Source organism: Euprymna scolopes, chromosome 30, assembly GCF_053919585.1.
Source record: "Euprymna scolopes isolate OS-2025 chromosome 30, ASM5391958v1, whole genome shotgun sequence".
NCBI classification, from domain to species: Eukaryota; Metazoa; Mollusca; class Cephalopoda; order Sepiida; family Sepiolidae; genus Euprymna; species Euprymna scolopes.
Genome location: NC_136511.1, coordinates 16,030,953 through 16,058,193, shown reverse-complemented (window position 1 = coordinate 16,058,193; position 27,241 = coordinate 16,030,953). Strand labels below are relative to the sequence as shown.

The window sequence follows — 27,241 nt, the reverse complement described above, 5'->3', positions numbered from 1 at the left end:
TCGAAACTGGACAAAGCAGAACATCAAAGTAACCACAATAGGTGGCAATACGCAAGCTTGCTGTGGAGCCGGAACTCTCAAAGTTCACACAGACTCTGGTGTGGCTGCAGACATTAATGTGCTGGTGATGCGAGGGGATTTGCTGGGATTCGATGTACTGTTGGGATATGATGCTATTAAGGCACTGGGGGGAGTGGTTATCGGAAGAGATGGGACTGTGCGATTTTTGGAAACCCCAGTATGTGCTGCAGTTCACATTGATCGGCCTGATTTTAAGGTGGACTACGACCCTCACCAAAAAAGCATGGACTGCATCGTGGAAGTGGACAGAAGGAAGGGCGCCAACCGAACTCAAGAATAGCATTGCAGAGTACTCGATACCCGACGAGGCCCGTAATGAATACGAGAAGGAACTTGAGGCATGGATCCAGGATGGATGGCTGATCCCCTACCCCAACAAGCTGGGACCACCGAAGGGTCTGATTCCCTTAATGGCGGTAGTCCAGCATAACAAATCAAACGTTTGTCCGGTGCTGGACTATCGTGAACTCAATAGATACATTGAGACGTACACTGCCGATGCTGACGTGTGCGCCAGCAAGCTGAGAGAATGGCGCCAGAAGGGCTCCAATGTGTCTATAGTAGACTTGCGGAAGGCTTATTTGCAGGTGCGAGTGGATGAGACATTGTGGCCGTTCCAGACAGTGTGGTTCCGGGGTCAGAGATACTGCCTTACTCGGCTTGGCTTTGGGCTGAATGTGGCAACGATTAGCGATGGATATTACCCATTACAGTGGTAAGCCCTTTCTAACCCTTATCGACTGTGGACCCACTCGTTTTGCGGTGTGGCGGCAAATGGCCAGGCAGGACTCAGCGAATGTTGTCCGCCAACTGTCATCTATCTTTTCTGAGCTGGAAGAGATATTGACTGACAACGATGCTGCTTTTTGTAGCCACCAAGTTCGGCAGTTGTTGAATGAGTGGGGTGTCCGACTACGACTGCGATGTGCACCTGTGCCATCAGGGAATGGCATTGCTGAGAGGAGCCATCGCAGCATCAAGAGAATTGCTGCCAGAAAGCAATGCACCATTACGGAGGACACGTATTGGTATAACATCACATCAAAGGATGGGAAGACACTAACAACAGCACAGGCCAATGCCATACACAAATACCGTGTTAGGATAAAAGGCCTTGACACTGTCCAACCAATCGACGAGGAGAGTCATGACAAATACAAGGTAGGGGATCCAGTTTGGGTTAAACCCCCTGGAAACCGGTGCACCACCAAGTTCAAGCGAGGACGAATATCTGGAGTGGTCAGCCAGCAGTAGGTCCTTGTTGATGGAACCCCACGCCATGTGCGCGATCTTCGCCCAGCTAGTGAAGTACATCCCACAACTACAGAGAGCGATGAATCATCAGATGATGAGCTGCTGATGAGTGAGGTCACCGAGCAAGAGAGTGGTAATTGTAGTTCGTCTGATCAAGCAGGATCAGAACCAGAACCAGAACCAGAACCACACCCAGAACCAGAACCAGAACCAGAACCTGAATCCGAGAGTGTAAATACCACCCTTCGCAGAAGCCAACGAACTAAGAGGCCACCCCGGAGTGCACTCTATGTGATCATCAGATCAGGGGGGGAGTATAGTACTTACCAACACAACAAACGCCCACGTGTTTGTGCCTTGTATAGGCATGCGCGACAACAAAACTTGGGTTTTTATAAGCGGAAGTCTCGAGGTTGTTAGGAATCTACAGGCGCATGCGCAAGAGAAGGGATTGAGATAGTTGTATAAAAGACAGGTCGAGTGAGAAGGTTGTTGTTGTTGTCATTGGACGTTACAGTGACGCGTGCGTTAGCAGGTGATTAAGAGGCTGTTTTTTTTTTGTGTGTGTCAAGTCGCGCACCTCGGTGAAGGTCATATAAATCGTGCACCTCCGTGAAGGTGAAGGTCATAAAAAGCATATAAGATATCAACGGATCCACACTCGAGTCAAAACAATGAAAAGAATATGCTGTTGTTTTAGCCCTAATTACTACAATGCATCCAGTGTGATCCTTGTCAAAATTCACAAAATCTCCATTGATGTAGAATTCCCCATATCTAACAATGTAACGCCGCGAGACCAAACAAACAAATAAATTAAAACCGACTTCTTTTTTTTAACACAACTTGTTTGTTACCATTTTTCTTTTTCCTCGTCTCGACACCAAGTAAAAAACCTCTCACTTCTACATGTCCATCTCACCTTGCACGCGTTTTTCTTTCTACTACACTATATGACCGCCGTAGATGGCCAGTTCTCGTTTTCGACTTGAGATGTCCATCTCCTTCGGCACCGACATTTTGTTTTTTTACTTCGACCACGTGGAGTCCATTTTTACCCCTTTTTCTTTTCGCACCAGCTTGCGCACACTTTCTAATTTGCATACGCGTTCAAACGTTTCTCCTGCTGCTGCCAATACAATCCCTTCCCATCTATCTCTCGGCTGCTGATTTTTTTTTCCATACGTTCATACGCGCTGATACACGTACAGGGCTTCCATAAAAGACACGGATAATTGATATACACACACAAGGTTGGATCGAAAATCATTACTTACGTTAAATAAAATGTAGCGTTCTTTTCGGAACTGTCCAAAGACCCCAGTGAATTGGAGGCCGGAGATGGCTGAATTAAACAGGTCAGTCGTTATAGTGGACACCATGCAGCAAAAGAAGATTTGCCAGGATAAAGTCGTCGTCCAAAATGATGAAACTTCCTCCATTGAGAAAAGCAATCCTCCGACAGGTGCACCAAAAGCCGATGCCACGCCCGCCGCGACGCCGGCCGAAATGAAATTACGCCTGAAAAAAAACCAAAAAAAAAAAAAACCCCCCAAAAACAGAAATGAAAAAATGAAATTAAACGATCAGGGATAAAAATCATTAACTTCTCTTAAGTAATAGAGCAAGACGCTTGTTAGTACATGATGATTGATGTAAAGGGGAAATTACGCGCAGCTATGACCTCACACGATAAATAAAGGATGTACTCTTTATCAATCCAACCAGCAACATGTAAAGATTATAGACGTAGCTCAAAATACGACTACTTTAACTGCACATACACTATTAACCATATTATTATTATTATTATTATTATTATTATTATTATTATTATTATTATTAATAATAATAATAATAATAATAATGATAATATTATTAAGAATGATAATCAGAATAAGTAGAAGAACAATAATAATATCCATAATAATTAACATAATAACAACAATATTATCAACAGTTACAATAATCATACCAATATTACTAGAATTAATACTACTACTATTACTACTACTACTACTACTACTAATAATAATAATTAGAGACACTAATTAACACTACCAGGATCTTCAGCCAGGATATCCAAATGGAATTTGGAATGGAAAAGTGCGCATAACTAGTTATAAGAAAGGGAAAACTGGAAACGACAGAAGGCATGGAACTACCCAACCAAACAGAAATGAGGGCACTAGGGGAACAAGACGACTATAAATACTTGGGAATTCTGGAAGCGGACACCATCAGAGCAACAGAAATGAAAGAGAAAATTGGAAAGGAATACCTCAGGAAAACAAGAAAACTCTTGGAAACGAAATCATATAGCAGAAACATAATAAAAGGTATAAATACATGGACAGTATCGCAAGTAAGATACTCTGGACCGTTTATAGGGTGGACAAAAGAAGAACTGAGACAGCTCGACCAGAAAATCAGGAAACTCATGACCATGCATAATGAACTACACCCAGAGGACGATATTGACAGAATCTACGCGAAAAGGAAAGATGGCGGGAGAGGACTGATCTGTATAGAAGACTGTGTGAAGAACACGAAAAAAGAACTAGATAAATACATAATGCAAAACACTGAAAGGATAATTATGGCAGCGAGAGACACTGAAAAACCCCCCCAACAAAACAGAAAACAGAAAGACCAACTACAAAACGAGAAAAGAGAAAGGGAAGAGAAACAACTCCACGGAAGATTCATAAGAATGACAAAAGATGAGAATAACGGAAACACCTGGACATGGATGCGAAAAAGACATATAAACCGAGAAACTGAATCTCTAATAACTGCAGCACAAGATAACTCGATAAGAACCAACCATATCAAAGCAAGGATCGATAAAATACAAGAAAACAGCAAATGCAGACTCTGTGGACAAAGAGACGAAACGATAAACCATATAGTAAGTGAATGCAGCAAACTTGCCCAAAAGGAATACAAAAACAGGCATAACCAAGTGGGGAGGGTGGTACACTGGGAATTGTGCAAACGACTGCATTTTGAGCTTACCGACAAATGGTACAAGCATAAACCCGCAACAGCACTCGAAAACGAGAGCCACAAAATCCTATGGGACATGGACATACAGACGGACAAACCCATCCAAGCAAGAAGACCAGATGTCGTAATAATTAACAAGAAAGAAAAATCCTGTCAAATCGTAGACTTTGCAGCCCCAACTGACCACAGGGTGAGTATGAAAGAAAAGGAGAAACAAAGCAAATACACAGAGCTAGCCAGAGAGTTAAAAGGAATTTGGATGATGAAGAAAATCAAAATACTACCGATTATAGTAGGAGCACTAGGAACAATTCCGAAAAACCTCGAAAAAAGAATGTCAGAAATTGGAATCAGAGGAATAACTGCAAAAGTACGACTAACGATAATGAAAACGACTGAAATATTAAGGAAACCCCTTGAATGCAGAGAATAATACAAGACAATATAACGAATAAGCGTTACAGGGAATGAAGAACACCGAAATTGCATATCTACAAGTTCTACACCCCCATAATGCATCCCCACCATTGTTTAATCACCGTTCCCCCAATAAAAAAGGGATACCAAAGGACCGAGAATGGTCAATAAGGACTGAAAGACCGAGGAGCGAGTGACAACCAGACCTCGGCTGGAAAAGCGCAAACAGAACTGGGACTTTGGGGAGGCTTAGTGCCACTCAAATTTCAGTATAAACCAATGGCCACTACCAGCGAGAAATCAATGGTAAGCGGCTGTTGCGATGATGCATATTCATTTGCAAATGCTATCGAAGGAGGTGGAGAGAATGGATGTCTGGGGAGACTTGTTGTCACTCAGCTTCTGAGAACACCAAAGGTTTCCAATCAGATCGTTTGTTGACTTGTGTGAAAGCTCCATGTGAGTCAATAATAATAATAATAATAATAATAATAATAATAATAATAATAATAATAATGATAATAATAATAATGATAATAATAATGATAATAATAATAATAATAATAATGATAATAATAATGATAATAATAATAATGACAACAACATTACAATAATAATAGTAATATCTATATTAATAACAATAATAATACTAATAATAACGACAATAACAATAAAAATAATCATAATAACAACAATAATACTATAAATAATAATAATAATAATTACAATAATAATAATTATAATAATCGTTGCAATAATAATTACAATAATATAGCAATTATGTTATATTAATAATAATAATAATCATACTATAAATACCAACAATAATAATGATAATAATAATAACAATAATAATATCAACAACAATAATAATACTACTAATAATAACGATAATAATAACGTCAATAACAATAATAATTACAATAATACTAATACTAATATTAATACAAATAATCGTACTATAAATAAAAACAATAATATCAACCATAATAATAATAATAGTAATAATAATTCTGATTTCGTTTATCAACGTCTCTCTGGAAAGGGATGGGATACATTTCCAGAGGATTTCCCTAAATCCCGGCTCCAAACCAGGAGCTTCCAAGATCAAGGAAGGGGGTTTCTAAAGATGTTGGTGATACCAACAACATATAATAATAATCATAACAATAATATCAACAACAACAACAACAACAACAACAACAATAATAATAATAATAATAATAATAATAATAATTATGATAACGATGATAATAATATCAACAAGAATAATAATTACAATAATAAAAATGTTAATACCAGTATTACTACCAATATTACTACTACTACTACTACTACTACTACTACTAATAATAATAACAACAACAACAATAACAACAATAACAACAATAACAACAATGGTACAAACACAAACCGGTAGTAGTAATGAACAATGAAAGTCACAAATTTTATGGGATAAAACGGATAAACCCATCCAAGCAAGAAGTCATAATAGTCTACAATTAGCAAGATGGTATATTTTGCGTCCCAGCAGATCACAGAGTTAATGTAAAGAAGGCCGAGGAGTTGAATATATACAGGGAGCTCAGAGGGATACGGAAGATAAAGAAAGTTAAGATAACACCAATTATAGTTGAAGCACTAGGAATAATACCAAAACTTCAAAAAAACAAAAAACAAAAGAATAGGCTAGATTGGAATCAGAGAGAGGGCTGTGAAATATTAAGGGAAACTCTTGAGTGCGGAGACCAATGCACATGATCCGCGGGCGCTAGTCGGGCATACATAAACTACTACAGATGTAAAATATAAAGAAACATAACCTGGAATTATAAAAAATGAAACTGAATAATTGCATAATTATGAGTTAGCCCTCGTCCCGTCATTTTTTTAAAATTATTTCTTCGTCACTATAAACTGGGACCGCAAAAAGAAAAAAAAAAAAAAACAAAGAAAAAAAAGGGAGGGGCAAGGAGGGTGAAAAGACTACATAGCATCTATCCAAATTCAAGATTTTTGCCATCTTATCGTTAATTCCTAAAATGTAAATTGACATACATATCAAAGAATTTTACATGCCAATTTACTTAAAGGAATAAATGGTAAGATGGTCAACATCTTTAAATTTGGAATATAGACTTTTACCATCTATTTACAATTGTATATATACGTATATTTATGTATATATGTATATATTTATGCATTTATATATGTGTATATATATATGTTCAAATATATATTTATATCTATATATACGTATGTTTATATATATATATATATATATATATATATATATATATATATATATATATATATATGTGTGTGTGTGTGTGTGTGTGTGTGTGTATTTTCGGATTTTTTTTTCCTTTTGGTGGATTGTTGCTATTTCTTCTGATAAGTATATATATATATATATATATATATATATATATATATATATATATATATATATATAATAATTCAAACACGGTAGTGTTTGATTATATGGTTAAGTGACAGTTGTAGTCATTAAGAACTGCTTTAGAGCTTCACCGCTAACATTTTTCGACCAAATTTCAAACAATTATTACAGTTTATAGATTATCTTCTTAGTTATATTTTGAAAAAAAAAAATTCAATTTTCGTTCAGTGAAACAAAAGTTATGATTAATTTACTTTTGTTCAAAATCGTACAAGAACGTAAGAAGGTGAACGATGTTTTATAACTGGTTTCCATAGCAACCACGTCCCTTCAGCGACTACTGTTACTACTAATTCACCGTTCTCGCGAAAAGAGAAGTAACAAGTGAAACAGAGAGAATGAAAGAATGAAGGGGAGATAATTGGGGGATTTTATTGAAAGCAGACGAATGCCGTACATTGTTATTACATATGTGTATGTTATGTTTATGGGAGCAAAAAATAAGACTGAAATTAAACAAAGAACAAGTGAATTTACTGGAAGCCTGGAAAAATCATGGATTACAATAGAAAAATGCAAACATGAAAAGTAATATGGTTAAACTTAAACATGGAAAAGTAAAGGACTAATTGTTAAAACTGGAAAAGAAAAAGAACAGATATTCTAGTAAAAAATATAATAAATTTATAACTACAAATTTTGCTGCATTAAGAATTTTTTTAAAATTCAATCCATAACATTAAACAATCAATTCTTAATGCTGCAATATTTTTTAGTTATGAATTCATTATATTTTTTACGAGAATATCTACCTGGTCTCCTGGTCTACTCCGACGTCCCATTTACTTTACAGTCTCGTAGTATTGTGTTCCACAGACGGCCAGTTCTAGGAAACACAATTTTCCCATGAATGTTTCGTTTAACTTTAGGTCGAGAGAAAATGAAATTATTTCCAGTGGCTGTAGCTAGAAGACGCGTTGTTATGAATATTTTATAAGGACGGACTATAACGTGAAGCACAGTCGAGCATCTGCCATGAAAATAACGATCGATTATAGAAAGACGAGCAACATCTACAGGGAGGATACATAGCAAATTTCGAGGTCGGCTTTGTTTAGGCACGAAAGGTAAAAAGCTTTATCTTAAGATGCATTAAGCTCTTGTAGAAGCAGAGGATATTAAGGCGTTGTATCAAGATTATTTCCATTCACTTAGTAATAAGACACTATATATTGTGCATTGGATTAGACATGGTTATCTAACAGTTTTGATCTGCATCTATTTTGTGTGTGCTTTCTAAGATGTAGGCTGTAGGTAAAGTCATTTAATTATATGTAGGCTCTGGATATGACCTGAAACTACATCCGATGGTGAGGTCCCAGCTTGCAGGCTTTGGGGAGTGTGGAGCCACCGTTTAATTGCCATTGCTCCCAGGTCCACTCTGACCTGGAGTGGTAGTACCTGTTAGGGTTCCAACTATGGGTTAAATAGAAACCGACGTGAAAACAACAAATATATTCTATTAAAGAAATTTTTTTAAATCACTGGATTTGGCATTAAATAACCTGAAAAGGGTTGATATGCCGTAAAACAAAAACAACCAACCTAATCAATTATAAGTGGAGCAGAAGTTATCACTGCTATGGATGTAGATGCTACCAGGAGTGCTGCTGCAATATTGCAAGACTGATTCAGCGATATTATCATAATCTAATAATCACTGAGGACCTATTTTTCTTTGCTATTTAAAAACCTTCTGGTCACCCATTAAATTGAGATTATGCATTTCAAAAAACCTTTTGGTCACCCATTTAATTGAGATTATGCATTTTAAAAAACCTTTTGGTCACCCATTAAATTGAGATTATCCATTAAAAAAAAACCTTTTAATCACCCATTAAATTGAGATTATGCATTTCATAAAAACTTTTGGTCACCCATTAAATTGAGATTATGCATTTCAAAAAAACTTTTGGTCACCCATTAAATTGAGATTATGCATTTCCAAAAACCTTTTAGTCACCCATTAAATTGAGATTATGCATTTAAAAAAAAACCTTTTAGTCACCCATTAAATTGAGATTATGCATTAAAAAAAAACAAAAAACTTTTGGTCACCCATTAAATTGAGATTATGCATTAAAAAAAACTTTTGGTCACCCATTAAATTGAGATTATGCAACTGAGAATCGTATTTACTTCACATATAATATATTCTGCAGCGCTAGAATTATCAAACTGTTTTTTTTTTCTCAAAAGACCTTGGCAAAAATTTGATGTAAAACTTCCATTTCAGGATTGGAATGAAGGTCATTACAGCAGGGAGGGGACGGCTTCAAGGCGGGAGACATGAGACATTCATTTTAATTGGAGCCAAGTGGTGACCACAGCGTTGGTGATGGAAAGAAAATGGCTTGGTTTTATTTTCATTAAAAGTAACAAGCCATGTTTTTCCCCATCGTATCAAGAAAAAAAACCTTTAGTTATTGCTACTCTTCGAAGTGTTGCAAAATGTTTCTCAGTCAAATGTTGATTTGATATCCCTGTCGTTAATGGTTTATAACATAGGCTCTCACCTGTCTTCGGTATTACGGAACCGATTAAAAAGTGGAAGGTCGATTTTCAGCGTTTCCGAACGAAGTTGACTTAGACCGGCACCAACCAGAGCACTGTTAAAAAACAAAAATAATAATTAATCGATGTCGGCTTCCTGACACACATACACCAAACATTGATGATATTGATTTTCCATTCCCCTTTGAAAAACTCAATCATGTTCTACAACAAAAATACCATTTTTTCATTACAAAGCAACCAAACCAAACATCATGAATAAATATTTGAATATAACAAGAGCTTGAAACATGGAAAACTTTTTACCAAACTAGCTAATCCCGAAAAGTACTAGATTCGGTATTGGATGTCCCGGGAGCCAGGAACTATGCCGTGGACAAAATAAATAAATAAATAAAATAAAATAAAAAAAACAAAAACAAAAGCTAACTCTGTGAATAAATATTTGAAAAATATAAGCAACTTGAAGTATATGTTTTTTCCAAAATTATCGGATTCGACATTAAAGCCGACAGTGTGTTGATATACCATAAAACAAAACAACCCAAACAATAATTAATAATCAAATTAATTTAGAAGGCCATTAAAATAAAATTATTGTTATTTATAAATTATTGAAAAGAAATTCATAAGTAAACACCATGATGAAAACCTTAGAATATAATTTCCTGTTGCCAAGAGACGAGCACCACTGCGTCCATCGTACAAAGCTTCATATATATAAAGTAAAGCCAGTCAGCATGATCATAAGTAAACGCTTATCATATTTAGATCCCCGAAGTCTGCGCTGAATTTCTTTTTATTTAATCTACGTGGGAAGTATGCTCTCGTTCCTTCATCCATGGCTGACTAAACTTCCTTAGTAATTAGCAATTGGATTTTGAGTGTCGGCCGAACTGAGGATTGAACCTTCAACCTTCCAAAGAGTGATAACTACATCTTACTAAGAACTTAATTCACTACGAACCTGAGACCATAAATGAAGCAGTCATCTCATAAGATGTATAGCAATAACATACCGAAGTTTCAAGAGTCTGTGACAATTTTAAATTCCTGTACAGAAAAGGTCTTGAAAATTATTGAAGACACCTTGTCTGTTTCAGTTGCGATTCCTTTAGAAATCTAACATCCTCTGCTCAAATCGTACAATGAAACTGCAATTTCTAAACCAGAAATTACACATCGCTTCTGTTTTTTTTAGTGGTGGAAGAAGACAAGAAATAAATACAACAGAGAACGGTTGGAGGGAGAAAAAATAGGGCAGAGGAAGGGGAGAAGAGGAAAGTTGAGCTACCTCTCAGTAAAACTTATGCGGTAGCTAATAACTTGTGTAAATTTCTGTATGCCAGCAAAGAAACTAAAATGCATTCACTAATACGAATTCATGTAATTATATTATTTTATTAGTGAGAGTGCCCGGCCTTGCCCGGTTGTAAAATACGCGAAAATATATTTTAATTCATGCAAATTGCGTATTTATTATTACAGAGTCAGTTTTCTTTTAAATATTTTATTTTACCAAATATAAAGCAGTGATTTCAAAAGATTTTAAAAATACATGACTTGGGTGCCCTCGGCTAGAATGGAAACAAAAGCATCTAGCGCTCCAGACGCGTTCCCTATAGTTTAAACTATCGATAGATAGATAAGAAAAGGTTTAAAATTAAACCACTTGAATGAATTGGCGCATGCACAAAAGTAACAGAAATATGTCGGCAAGTTGAAATGAACATTTCAACTTACAGATATATTTCTGTACACGTTATTCATGCATCCAAACAAACATTTTACTCGTTATAAACCATCCTTGGCACATGATTACTATTTCCTGTTAACTTCAATGTTATGTGCACAGTAGTTTAAGAGTTTATCGGTTAAATATTTTCACACATGCACACACATGCATGCATCAATAGATTAGTTTATATAGATTAAACATGCTTTCTTAAATGACGTTTCATTTTGCACACGATGAAGCTTCAATAATCGATTAATTATAAGTATAAAAATATTGCAAAATTTTTGTTGAGAATTCAAAATATAAGCAGTGATATATTATTGAATATTGAATATATATATATATATATATATATGATTGCAACGTCTTGTCAGACGAGTGCCACTCCCTCAGACATTTATATATATATACATATATATATATACATATATATATACCTATATATATATATACATATATATATACATGTATATGCATATATATACATATATATACATATATATGTATATATATACATATATATGTATATATATACATATATATATATACATATATATATATATATATATATATATATATATATATATCCAACTGAAAACAGACAAACAACTAACGAAAAGTGAGAATATTGTTTTATTGAAAATTACAATTATGAAATAGTTCGTTAAGCCAGGAAATGTTGTCTGAAGTAAACTAAAGTTTTGTGAAACCATAAATCGATGATGCATGATGCGATGATGATGATGGTGATGATGATGATGATGATGATGGTGATGATGATGATTATATTAATGGTGAAGACAATATTGATAATAACGATACTGATGCTGATTATTATAGTGTGATGTCAATGAGGATGTTGATTGGTTGTGATGATTGTGGTAATGTTAATGATGAGGTTTGTGATGATGATGATGATGATGATGATGATGATGATGATGATGATGATGATGATAATTGCGATGATTTGATGGTGGTTGTGCTGCTGATGATTATGGTGATGATGATGATGGTAGTTTGTGATGTTGATGATAATGATGATTATGATAACGGTGTTGCTCCAAATGATGATGGTGATGATGATTACGGTGATTATGATGATGATGATTCTGGTAGTGATGATGATGATTCTGGTAGTGATGATGATGATGATGATGATGATGATGATGATGATGATGATGATGAGGATGATGATGATGATAGCGGCGGCGGTAGCGTTATATTGATGATGATGATTATGGTGATAGTGATGCTGATTATGGAAATAATGGTGGTTGTGGTGAGTATTTGATGATGATGATGATGATGATGATGATGATGATGATGATGATGATGATGATGATGAAACGAAAAGCTTCTATCGGTAACATTACTGAAAATGACGTAAATTGCAAATAGTGACTGCTACTACTTCTATGTGAGTGCGTGTTTCTTTTTAAAAAAAATAAGAAATCTGCATATAATATTTATGTGTATTTTTATGACTGGGGAAGACCAATAAGATTAGAGAACGTCGTAAAATGAATATGCAATTTAAATGTAGAGAAAAGCATAAAGTCGATCAACTATTCCGTTTTCATGTAGAATAACATGTCGACCTTTACTTGTTTGAAAAAGAGTGGACTGTGGCCCAGTGTATAATAACACGGACTAATAGCCTCCGTTCTGTCTCGAAAGACAATGGATACCCTGTGTAAGAGTATCTGCATACGTAATCGTGAAGCAGGTTTGGAGCAATTCCAAACTTCACTTTTCCTGAGTCAGCACTGCCTTATTCCAGGACGATGGACATAGCCGAAATAAGCGGAAATCATACACAACACCTAGTATTTTCAAATGGTCACAAATTTAGTGTTGAACAGGTTCCACGCCGTTTAACTTAGCTGATCTAACCACCTGAATATGCTAATGCAGTTCGTTCTAGAGAGAAACTTTCATCTATGAATTAGCCCTCCCGTAAGTACCCCTAACCCTAACCCTTACCCTAAGCCAAATCCCTTACTGTAATATATATTCACATGAAATTAATTCAATAATATCTAGACAGAATTTTAATAAGAAAAATATCAGTGTAACCAATACCATTTTGATTCATTAAAAATTTGCCTAACGATCTAAGTGACCTAAGTATCATTGTCTTATATTGTGCCCCATTTGGCTATGATCACAGTTTAGTATCTGTGCCATGTTGTGTTGGCAGTGCTAAGGGTCAGCACGATTATTATGATTATTTGTTAAATTATTTAGGTTAAAAAGATATTCACAAAAATGTTTTAAAAGAAAAGACTTAGTAAAAATAGTTATGTTAAATATTTAACTTAGGAATTATAGTTCAAGTAAATATAAATAGATAAAAAACATAAATAAAGCTAATTTGGAATTTGGTTGAGTAAACAACGATGAGATTTACATGGCAAACAAGATTGTCCAACCTGGCTGACGTAAGAGACGCGTAAGCCATGAGAAATCAGAATTAGGTGTTAGTCTGTAACGGGAAGTCGAAGAGACGGGTTGGAAGTTAACTAGCCACTAGGTTAGTTAGCGGGCAGAAGTGATTTCTGTGGTTCGATGGAAGCATGTATGGACCAACTATCGAAAATGCAATGGAGAAGATTAAAAGCTGCAAACTCCGAGACATGGAACATTTGGAAATACAGATCTGAAACTGATAACTCAACGTTTGGGTGTTCCATTTGAAAACAAAGATGCTTTCATTTCAGGTGCCTGCCGCCAGAGGTGATGAAGACAATTAATAAGGTATATGCACACATAACAGATAGACATGTACAGACAACTCATATACAAAAAAAGTAACTGTCCTTATAATTCTAACCACTAGACGATACACGAGTATCGATTAAAGAAACACGCATACCTTATATACACTAGACATACATAGACACAATCTATTATACAAATCTCACCTGTCTGTTTGAATGTATGTATGTATGTATGTATGTATTAATGTATGTATGCATGTATGCCTAAAACTTTCGACTGATGCGACAGATTTTCAAAAGATCGATATCATTTTGAAGCTCAATCCCTCGGACGACAAATATCGCAAAATTGGCCAAAAAATTAATTCATTCACCTTCAACTGGGCACTTTTCTAAAAGGAGGGGTCACTTTTTTCGCTGATATTTTCGAAGGTCATCCCCTCTTTTCGATTGACTAGCCTTAATTTAAACCTACGTCACTTCCGATTTGGCGATGGCGCAACAGTAAAAACGTCACATTTTTTTTTCGTGTTCTTTTCCTCCTTCGCGGTACGGGTTCGAGGCTTCCTCACTACTACCACTATTTTTTTTTCCTGAACACACACTTCCAAACATCCGGACAACGCCGAGAACACATGCTAACAATTGTTAACTCCAACCATGAACGAATGTAAAAACCGATACAAATGTAAAGTTTATTCTGCAATTGTTGCATTGATAATGATAAGGTTGTCTCCGTGCTTGCGCGCTGAAATAAATGTTATTTAAAAGTAACTGAAAAAAAATTGGATAAAATTCAAGGTCAAAAAGAAACAGGAGAAATTGGTTGTAGTAATCGACTATTAATTTTCAGATCGATTTATATCGATAACAAACTGTGAATTTCCGATTAAATACACCGTTCGTTAGCAGACTAGCAGATTATGTTAGTATCGAAATATAGATTTTAGTAACGAAACACTTTTTAGTTTGAGAGCCGCTGAGTTCAAAATCTGTCGCAGGAAAGCGATCCCTCTTCTGCGACAGGCTGGACGATTAACGAGTGCAGCCACCTACAGGTGGGCTTCGTTTCGTGGGAACGTGATTTTGCGAGATCACGTTTGAGAGTGAGATTTGAAAAATAGTTTCTGAGTTGTTCTTGGGGACGCGACAAGAACATATGACTGAGTTGTTCATATGGGAGAAAAGGGAGCAAACGTGGATGTAGCCAGCGAGTGCAAAGTCTTCCCTCGTTAATATGAAGGGGCTAGGTGTGTCAGAAATTTCGTGAAATATAGTGAATAATTCCACCCCGTCTTTCGAAGCTTATAACTCCTCGAAAAATGTAATTCAAGCCCTATTTTTTTTCAATTAAAGGAGCAAGGACCAAGATTTCATTTAAAAAAAAAAACAAACAAAAAACAAACAACGTGGGTTTTTTTTTAAAAAAAGGTTTTTAACTTCGGACTGTACAGGTAAATTTCTAAAAAAACACTACATTTTTTTTGTTTTAAATTTGAATATATTATTTATTGACCTTTTCTCTTCAATTTGTGATATATAACACTTTGGTGAGTAAATTAATTATTTACTTTTTAATAGACATTTCAAAATGGGAGGCGTGAATTATTCGACCCCTGTCTTTCCAAGCTTATAACTACTCGAAAAATGTAATTCAAGACCTAATTTTTTTTTCAATTAAAGGAGCAAGGACCAAGGTTTCATTAAAAAAAAAAAGAAAAAACAAATAACATGGTTTAAATAAAAAGGTTTTAAACTTCGAACTTTACAGGTAAATTTCTAAAATACACTACTTTTTTGTTTTAAATTTGAATATATTATTTATTGACCATTTCTCTTCAATTTGTGATATAGAAAACTTTGGTAAGTAAATTAATTATTTACTTTTTAATAGACACTTTAAAATGGGGGGGGGCGTGAATTTGAAAACAAACGTTTGTCTAAAATATTATATTCAGTTTATTGGAAAGAGCGTAAAATTTTACATTGACCCTGAAAATATCGTAAAAATTGAATCAATAGAAAAATTTTGATAGATTTTTAAAGTTTAAAAATTGAAAAATATTGAGTTCGTAAAATTCATTACTGTTTTTTTTAAAAAAATAAAATATTTTTATTACTTTTAAAACAACTTTAATAGTTTATTTTGGAAGTATAATCAATAAAGAAAACAAACAAACCACTTTTAAAAGAGAAATTACGAGTTTTTTTTAATATTTTATTCGCAGTTTCGTGTTAGGGGTGTCAAAAATTCCTACAAAAATTCTGATACACCTGAAGGGCTAGCGAAGAATTTGACGTTAGAAGCAGAAATGTGACCTTGAATTCCTCCATGCAGAACATTTGAACCAATCAACATTCATCGGCACCTGTTGAACGTTTACAAAGCCGATGCCGTTGATGTCACTATTGGTATGGGATGAGTTCGTCGATTTCAGAGTGGCGACAGAGATCTGAGTGACAAAGCGCACTCAAGAATTTTACGACTGAGGCATCGAAAGAGGCTATCAAAAGAGCATTGAGGATGGTTGTGACTGTGCAGAAAAGAGCACAAAGAGTCGCTTGTTTTAATGATACACTCGTAGATCTTCAACGTCTTAGTTTTGTCAATTAAATCAAATTGAATTTTTAAATTCAATTTTTTGGAACGGCACGTGTAGTATATTATATCAGGAATTTTAAAATGTGTATTGTATATGGAACTTATTGGTACATTCCCTTTTGTAGATTATAAAATGTTCCAACGGATAAAAATTCGAGAATGCTAAAAAATGTTTGCAAAACATTTTGTGATAGCTGGAAAGCTCTCCTGAAATGGTAAATATAACAGGAAAAATAAGAAAACGGCCAACAAAAATACAATCAGTAAAAATATTGAGAGGTCACGCTTTTGCACTATAACGAAAAATAGGAAAGAAAAACGTACCCTAAATGAATCATTGGCCCCTCTGGACCGACCGGCATTCCTCCACCAACAGCTAACGTGCAGGATATAAATTTGACGAACATCGTTTTGATGTTGAACACGTGACGCACCAAAGTTCCATTTAGAAATCCAGTTACTTCCGGTATTCCAGAACCCCCAGCGCTTGAACGAAGAAACTAGAATAAAGATTTTAAAGTAACATTTTGAAAACATTTTAGAGGAGCTGTCATTTTGTCTCAGTGATGTTTTTATAATTATGTGAACAGCAACATAATTGGTTTCTATAAAAATAAGGACGTGAATAAAATATAAATATAAGATAATAAATATAAATAATATACAAATTAGGACAAACGGTTATATTAAAAAAGTGTAAGGGACCACATTTTCAATTAAAATAGCTATTACATTTTTTTTATTATTTTGTTTCTATTTTTTATTATTTTGTTTTTATTTATTATTATTTTTTTTACTTTTATTATTGTGTTTTTATTTTTTTACTTCTTATTATTTTGTTTTTATTTGTTATTATTTTGTTTTTATTTTTATTATTTTGTTTTTTTTACTTTTATTATTGTGTCTTTATTTTTTTATTATTTTGTTTTTATTTTTTATTATTATTTTTTTTATTTATTTTTCTATTTTTTTACTTTTATTATTGTGTTTTTATTTTTTTACTTTTTATTATTTTGTTTTTATTTTTTATCATTTTGTTTTTATTTTTATTTTTTTGTTTTTTTTTACTTTTATTATTGTGTCTTTATTTTTTATTTTTATTATTTTGTTTTTATTTTATTATTTTGGTTTTATTTTTATTATTTTGTTTTTATTTGTTATTATTTTGGTTTTATTTTTATTATTTTTCTATTTTTTTTTACTTTTATTATTGTGTTTTTATTTTTTATTTTTATTATCTTGTTTCTATTTTATTATTTTGGTTTTATTTTATTTTTTTACTTTTAATATTGTGTTTTTATTCATTTTTTATTATTTTGTTTTTTTACTTTTTTATTTTGTTTTTATTTTTTATTATTTTGTTTTTATTTTTTATTATTTTGTTTTTATTTTTTAATATTTTGTTTTTATTTACTTTTATTATTGTGTTTTTATTTTTTTTATTATTTTTTTTTTACTTTTTATTATTTTGGTTTTATTTTTTATTATTTTGGTTTTATTTTTATTATTATTTTTTTTTACTTTTATTATTGTGTCTTTATTTTTTTACTTTTTATTATTTTGTTTTTATTTTTTTGTTTTTATTTTTTATTATTTTGTTTTTTTTTACTTTTATTATTGTGTTTTTATTTTTTATTTTTATTATTTTGTTTTTATTTTTTATTATTTTGGTTTAATTTTTATTACTTTGGTTTTATTTTTATTATTATTTTTTTTTACTTTTATTATTGTGTCTTTATTTTTTTTACTTTTTATTAATTTGTTTTTATTTTTTATTATTTTTTTTTTTTTTACTTTTATTATTGTGTTTTTATTTTTTATTTTTATTATTTTGTTTTTATTTTATTATTTTGGTTTTATTTTATTTTTTTAATTTTAATATTGTGTTTTTATTTATTTTTTTATTATTTTGTTTTTTACTTTTTTATTTTGTTTTTATTTTTTATTGTTTTGTTTTTATTTTTCATTATTTTGTTTCTTATTGATCCCCCGACAAAAAGAGGATGGGCCTGTAAATTCACCATTGTCCGTTCGTCCGTTCGTTCGTCAGCACTTTTCTCAATAATTCCGCCTTTAAATTTTTGAAATTTTGCATAAACATTAAACATGATATGAGTAAAAATGGAATAATACGGATTTTCTGGGAAAACTCCGGTTGCCCCTCTGAGGATGCCATTCAGGTTAAATTGGCTAAAATTGACAGTTTTGTGCTTATTAAAAAAAAAAATGATGCCTTCGGTTTTTATAAAACTTTCTGAAAACTTGTAACTAACTGATTTCTGTATAATTTTGTTTGTCTATATTTCGCGATAACTCTTAAGTGTGTCCTAGGGGCTCTTTTAGGGCTAATAAAAACACTCCATTTTGGGGACTATTTTACCATATTTGTCCAAAATTTTCTGTGTATGTCTATTTTTTACATTGGATTCGCCACTTATCAAAGCCCAGAGGCTACTCGAGGATAAACATTAGTGTGCAGTAATTAATATGATACTTTCGAAGTAATCGTTAGTAATGGAAATTTGGCAGATTGGATTGCTTAAAGCGGCGGTTCGTCAAGAATTTGTTTATGTGTGACTTAAAGGCAACCGATTTGTAATCAGATGGGAAATAGGCAAACGGAACAGAGTTCCACAGGCGTCCAGTTCTAAGAAAGAAGCTTTGTTCGTGGAGTCTATGTTTTGACTTAGGCACAGTCAAAGAGTGGGGAAAATTATTGACAGTGGTTTCAGCTAGATGGGTATTTTTCGTAAAAGATTGGTGAGGGGGGACCAGAGATTGGAGCTCAGACGAGCACTTGCCATGGGAATTACGATAAAACAAAGACAATGTCGCAGCGTCCCTTTTGTAGAAAAGAGGTTGCAGGGAAGAGAAAAGGGTATCCCTCACTAAGCTAGGATGTCTATTTTGAACTCTTTTAAGGCAGGATAAGCTACTTTTAGCAGCTCCTGCCCAGATGTGGCAACAATACCCCATCCTTGGACGGACTTAGCTTTTATATAGATAGAGAATTGCATCAGCTGTGAGATATCTACTGGAGCGGTAGAACGATCCCATCATTTTTCCAGGTATCTTGGCAACAAATTTGATGTACGTGTTTCATTTCAGATCAGGAGTAAAGGTCAAGCACAGAAGCTTGTCAAAACATGAGGCTTCTCCAAGACGAGAGCCCTCCATTTCAATTGATGCCAGATGGGGATGCCAAGATAGGAGCTTGGTTTTATTAGAGAACAAATTTTAGGAGCCTTAAACATATTTTATTTCTAGATGATATCACTATATATTACTACATATGACTATGTCTGTTTATTTATAGACATGTTTGCATATTAGTTTGTGTAGAGTAAGTATAAGAAATACTACACCGCCCCCTCCTCCTCCTCTTCCTACTACTACTGCTACTGCTGCTACTACTACTACTATGAGAATAACGGTAAAAGATGATGAAATATTTCTCTTTGTTTAACTATGATACACGTGAAATGACGAAACGAAAACGTCTTTATGAACCTATCTTTATTCTTTATTCCTAGTACCTATTTGTTTATAAAGACATCTACTTTATTTTTCCAACATAGTTTTCATTTACACATGTTTCCCGCCCCCCCCCCCCCTCGCCAGCCTGGTTCAAATATATTGCCCTGAATCCTTCAATCATCCAATACAGTTAAAAGAAAAAAAATAATTTACCATAATTGTTAAAAGAAAATCATTTTAATGTTAAGGTTAATGGTAGCGTTTCTATTCTTTTAGTCTTTTATGGGGGGGGGGTATTGCGCATTGAGTATGAAAGCCGCTAAGGAAAAGCAGACAAAGTTTGAAAAGGAAATAAAAGAAGAAAAAAGCAGCAGAAGAAGAAGACGAAAGAAGAAGAAGAAGAAGAAGAAAACGAAAGAAGAACGAGAGAGAGAGAGAGAGAGAGAGAGAGAGAGAGAGAGAAAGAAAAAAGAACGAAGAGGAATTAAAAAAGGTTAAGAAATGAGAAAAAATGAGAAAAAGCAGGAGAAAATTTAGAAGAAAGAAGAAGTAGAAAAAATAACGAAAAGGAAGTAAAAGAATAAAAAATAAATAAGAAAAAGATGAAAAACGAAAAGAAGAAGCAGAAGAAGAAGAAGAGTGAGAACGAGAAGAAAAAGAAGAAGATAAAGAAGAAAATGGATGAAATAAAGAATTTGAAAAGGAAGAATGAGAAAAATAAGAAAAAAGAGAAGAAGAAGAAGAAGAAGAAAAAGGACTAGAAAATTGAGAATGAGAGGAAGAAAAAGAAAGAAGAAAAAGGAAAAAGAAAGAAGAAGACAATGAAGAATGAGAAGAATAGGAATGAGAATACAAAGAAAAATAATACGAAGAAAACGAATAAGAATAAGAATAAGAAGGAGAAAAGGGTGAACAACAAGGAGAAAGAAAATAAGGAAAGAAGAAGAAGAAGAAGAAGAAGAAGAAGAAGAAGAAAAGAAATCTTGGAGAAAATCACTACTTTTCAGCTGCTAGTAGAATATTTGTTTTTTTTTTAATACAGTCGATATTTAATCCTTTCAGTGATATTTTACTTCCTGCTAAGTTTTTACTGTTAACTTGGTTATTGAAAGCATTTGTAATTCTAAGGCCCCTATTTTCTGTTTCTGTTCAAGTCGAAAATTTGAGCTGCCAAGGGGCCAAAGTTCCAAAGATTTTACCTTTGCGATCTCTAGCAAACTACTCAGCTAATTTTCTGCCTAAACATTTGAAATTCATGCATAACAGGTATTCAGTCATGCAGCAATCATTTTAATAAGTTTCGGAGCGAAAATTTGGCATCCAAAAAGTCAAAGTTGAAAAAGTTGATCTTTGCAGATTCTACCAAACTCCTCCGCCAATTTGGGGTCTAAAGACTTGAAAGTTTTAATGTAGGTAACTTGTATTCAAACATGTTATTTTGATTTGAAACCAAAATAATAAATGTTAAGGGGTCAAACTTAGGGCCAATGTTTCAAAAATTGACCTCTACGGTCTATACAAAATTACTCAGACAATTTTTGATCTAAACATTTGAAATTTTACATAAAAGTATATTCACACGTAGGGCAAGTTATGAACAGTACAAAGGGCTCGAGCAAAGCTGGGCAGAAATGCAAGTAGTAAATAAGGTTGGAGTTTAGATTAATAGTGAATTAAAGCAAATAATTTTGGGTTTGAGATTAATAGTGAATTAATAGTAAATAAGTATGGAGTTTAGAGCAATAGTAAATTAATAGCAAATAATTTTGTGTTTGTGATGAATAGTGAATTAATAGTAAATAAGTATGGAGTTTAGAGTAATAGTAAATTAATAGCAAATAATTTTGAGTTTGAGACTAATAGTGAATATATAGTAAATAAGTATGGAGTTTAGAGTAATAGTAAATTAATAGCAAATAATTTTGGGTTTGAGACTAATAGTGAATTAATAGTAAATAAGTATGGAGTTTAGAGTAATAGTAAATTCATAGCAAATAATTTTGGGTTTGAGACTAATAGTGAATTAATAGTAAATAAGTATGGAGTTTAGAGTAATAGTAAATTCATAGCAAATAATTTTGGGTTTGAGACTAATAGTGAATTAATAGTAAATAAGTATGGAGTTTAGAGTAATAGTAAATTCATAGCAAATAATTTTGGGTTTGAGATTAATAGTGAATTAATAGTAAATAAGTATGGAGTTTAGAGTAATAGTAAATTCATAGCAAATAATTTTGGGTTTGAGATTAATAGTGAATTAATAGTAAATAAGTATGGAGTTTAGAGTAATAGTAAATCATTAGCAAATAATTTTGGGTTTGAGATTAATAGTGAATTAATAGTAAATAAGTATGGAGTTTAGAGTAATAGTAAATCATTAGCAAATAATTTTGGGTTTGAGATTAATAGTGAATTAATAGTAAATAAGTATGGAGTTTAGAGTAATAGTAAATTCATAGCAAATAATTTTGGGTTTGAGATTAATAGTGAATTAATAGTAAATAAGTATGGAGTTTAGAGTAATAGTAAATCATTAGCAAATAATTTTGGGTTTGAGATTAATAGTGAATTAATAGTAAATAAGTATGGAGTTTAGAGTAATAGTAAATTAATAGCAAATAATTTTGGGTTTGAGACTAATAGTGAATTAATAGTAAATAAGTATGGAGTTTAGAGTAATAGTAAATTAATAGCAAATAATTTTGGGTTTGAGACTAATAGTGAATTAATAGTAAATAAGTATGGAGTTTAGAGTAATAGTAAATTCATAGCAAATAATTTTGGGTTTGAGATTAATAGTGAATTAATAGTAAATAAGTATGGAGTTTAGAGTAATAGTAAATTAATAGCAAATAATTTTGGGTTTCAGATTAATAGTGAATTAATAGTAAATAAGTATGGAGTTTAGAGTAATAGTAAATTAATAGCAAATAATTTTGGGTTTGAGATTAATAGTGAATTAATAGTAAATAAGTATGGAGTTTAGAGTAATAGTAAATTAATAGCAAACAATTTTGGGTTTGAGATTAATAGTGAATTAATAGTAAATAAGTATGGAGTTTAGAGTAATAGTAAATTAATAGCAAATAATTTTGGGTTTGAGACTAATAGTGAATTAATAGTAAATAAGTATGGAGTTTAGAGTAATAGTAAATTCATAGCAAATAATTTTGGGTTTGAGACTAATAGTGAATTAATAGTAAATAAGTATGGAGTTGAGAGTAATAGTAAATTAATAGCAAATAATTTTGGGTTTGAGATTAATAGTGAATTAATAGTAAATAAGTATGGAGTTTAGAGTAATAGTAAATTAATAGCAAATAATTTTGGGTTTGAGATTAATAGTGAATTAATAGTAAATAAGTATGGAGTTTAGAGTAATAGTAAATTAATAGCAAATAATTTTGGGTTTGAGACTAATAGTGAATTAATAGTAAATAAGTATGGAGTTTAGAGTAATAGTAAATTAATAGCAAATAATTTTGGGTTTGAGACTAATAGTGAATTAATAGTAAATAAGTATGGAGTTTAGAGTAATAGTAAATTAATAGCAAATAATTTTGGGTTTGAGATTAATAGTGAATTAATAGTAAATAAGTATGGAGTTTAGAGTAATAGTAAATTAATAGCAAATAATTTTGGGTTTGAGACTAATAGTGAATTAATAGTAAATAAGTATGGAGTTTAGAGTAATAGTAAATTCATAGCAAATAATTTTGGGTTTGAGATTAATAGTGAATTAATAGTAAATAAGTATGGAGTTTAGAGTAATAGTAAATTCATAGCAAATAATTTTGGGTTTGAGATTAATAGTGAATTAATAGTAAATAAGTATGGAGTTTAGAGTAATAGTAAATCATTAGCAAATAATTTTGGGTTTGAGATTAATAGTGAATTAATAGTAAATAAGTATGGAGTTTAGAGTAATAGTAAATCATTAGCAAATAATTTTGGGTTTGAGATTAATAGTGAATTAATAGTAAATAAGTATGGAGTTTAGAGTATTAGTAAATTAATAGCAAATAATTTTGGGTTTGAGACTAATAGTGAATTAATAGTAAATAAGTATGGAGTTTAGAGTAATAGTAAATTAATAGCAAATAATTTTGGGTTTGAGACTAATAGTGAATAAATAGTAAATAAGTATGGAGTTTAGAGTAATAGTAAATTAATAGCAAATAATTTTGGGTTTGAGACTAATAGTGAATTAATAGTAAATAAGTATGGAGTTTAGAGTAATAGTAAATTAATAGCAAATAATTTTGGGTTTGAGACTAATAGTGAATTAATAGTAAATAAGTATGGAGTTTAGAGTAATAGTAAATTCATAGCAAATAATTTTGGGTTTGAGATTAATAGTGAATTAATAGTAAATAAGTATGGAGTTTAGAGTAATAGTAAATTCATAGCAAATAATTTTGGGTTTGAGATTAATAGTGAATTAATAGTAAATAAGTATGGAGTTTAGAGTAATAGTAAATCATTAGCAAATAATTTTGGGTTTGAGATTAATAGTGAATTAATAGTAAATAAGTATGGAGTTTAGAGTAATAGTAAATCATTAGCAAATAATTTTGGGTTTGAGATTAATAGTGAATTAATAGTAAATAAGTATGGAGTTTAGAGTAATAGTAAATTCATAGCAAATAATTTTGGGTTTGAGATTAATAGTGAATTAATAGTAAATAAGTATGGAGTTTAGAGTAATAGTAAATCATTAGCAAATAATTTTGGGTTTGAGATTAATAGTGAATTAATAGTAAATAAGTATGGAGTTTAGAGTAATAGTAAATTCATAGCAAATAATTTTGGGTTTGAGATTAATAGTGAATTAATAGTAAATAAGTATGGAGTTTAGAGTAATAGTAAATCATTAGCAAATAATTTTGGGTTTGAGATTAATAGTGAATTAATAGTAAATAAGTATGGAGTTTAGAGTAATAGTAAATTAATAGCAAATAATTTTGGGTTTGAGATTAATAGTGAATAAATAGTAAATAAGTATGGAGTTTAGAGTAATAGTAATTTAATAGCAAATAATTTTGGGTTTGAGATTAATAGTGAATTAATAGTAAATAAGTATGGAGTTTAGAGTAATAGTAAATTAATAGCAAATAATTTTGGGTTTGAGATTAATAGTGAATTAATAGTAAATAAGTATGGAGTTTAGAGTACTAGTAAATTAATACCAAATAATTTTGGGTTTGAGATTAATAGTGAATTAATAGTAAATAAGTATGGAGTTGAGAGTAATAGTAAATTAATAGCAAATAATTTTGGGTTTGAGATTCATAGTGAATCAATAGTAAACAAGTATGGAGTTTAGAGTAATAGTAAATTAATAGCAAATAATTTTGGGTTTGAGATTAATAGTGAATTAATAGTAAATAAGTATGGAGTTTAGAGTAATAGTAAATTAATAGCAAATAATTTTGGGTTTGAGATTAATAGTGAATTAATAGTAAATAAGTATGGAGTTTAGAGTAATAGTAAATTAATAGCAAATAATTTTGGGTTTGAGATTAACAGTGAATCAATAGTAAATAAGTATGGAGTTTAGAGTAATAGTAAATTAATAGCAAATAATTTTGGGTTTGAGATTAATAGTTAATTAATAGTAAATAAGTATGGAGTTTAGAGTAATAGTAAATTGATAGCAAATAATTTTGGGTTTGAGATTAATAGTTAATTAATAGTAAATAAGTATGGAGTTTAGAGTAATAGTAAATTGATAGCAAATAATTTTGGGTTTGAGATTAATAGTTAATTAATAGTAAATAAGTATGGAGTTTAGAGTAATAGTAAATTGATAGCAAATAATTTTGGGTTTGAGATTAATAGTGAATTAATAGTAAATAAGTATGGAGTTTAGAGTAATAGTAAATTAATAGCAAATAATTTTGGGTTTGAGATTAATAGTGAATTAATAGTAAATAAGTATGGAGTTTAGAGTAATAGTAAATTAATAGCAAATAATTTTGGGTTTGAGATTAATAGTGAATTAATAGTAAATAAGTATGGAGTTAAGAGTAATAGTAAATTAATAGCAAATAATGTTGGGTTTGAGATTAATAGTGAATCAATAGTAAATAAGTATGGAGTTTAGAGTAATAGTAAATTAATAGCAAATAATTTTAGGTTTGAGATTAATAGTGAATTAATAGTAAATAAGTATGGAGTTTAGAGTAATAGTAAATTAATAGCAAATAATTTTGGGTTTGAGATTAATAGTGAATTAATAGTAAATAAGTATGGAGTTTAGAGTAATAGTAAATTGATAGCAAATAATTTTGGGTTTGAGATTAATAGTGAATTAATAGTAAATAAGTATGGAGTTGAGAGTAATAGTAAATTAATAGCAAATAAATTTGGGTTTGAGATTAATAGTTAATTAATAGTAAATAAGTATGGAGTTTAGAGTAATAGTAAATTGATAGCAAATAATTTTGGGTTTGAGATTAATAGTGAATTAATAGTAAATAAGTATGGAGTTGAGAGTAATAGTAAATTAATAGCAAATAATTTTGGGTTTTAGATTAATAGTGAATTAATAGTAAATAAGTATGGAGTTTAGAGTAATAGTAAATTAATAGCAAATAATTTTAGGTTTGAGATTAATAGTGAATTAATAGTAAATAAGTATGGAGTTTAGAGTAATAGTAAATTAATAGCAAATAATTTTGGGTTTGAGATTAATAGTGAATCAATAGTAAATAAGTATGGAGTTTAGAGTAATAGTAAATTAATAGCAAATAATTTTGGGTTTGAGATTAATAGTTAATTAATAGTAAATAAGTATGGAGTTTAGAGTAATAGTAAATTGATAGCAAATAATTTTGGGTTTGAGATTAATAGTGAATTAATAGTAAATAAGTATGGAGTTTAGAGTAATAGTAAATTAATAGCAAATAATTTTGGGTTTGAGATTAATAGTGAATTAATAGTAAATAAGTATGGAGTTTAGAGTA

At 31.4% G+C, this 27,241-nt stretch overlaps 1 protein-coding gene across 1 annotated transcript in view; it reads right to left on the bottom strand.

Annotated features, from left to right (window-relative positions):
• The window catches only part of LOC145254658 (chloride channel protein C-like), a 159,135-nt gene that overhangs the window by 68,151 nt on the left and 63,743 nt on the right, over positions 1-27,241 (bottom strand). The window contains exons 6-8 of the mRNA XM_080113308.1: positions 17,121-17,296; positions 9,739-9,831; positions 2,613-2,856 (exon numbers count right to left, since the gene is read on the bottom strand). Coding sequence (XP_079969434.1) covers positions 2,613-2,856; positions 9,739-9,831; positions 17,121-17,296 — 513 coding nt within the window. The remainder of the gene's footprint in view (positions 1-2,612; positions 2,857-9,738; positions 9,832-17,120; positions 17,297-27,241) is intronic.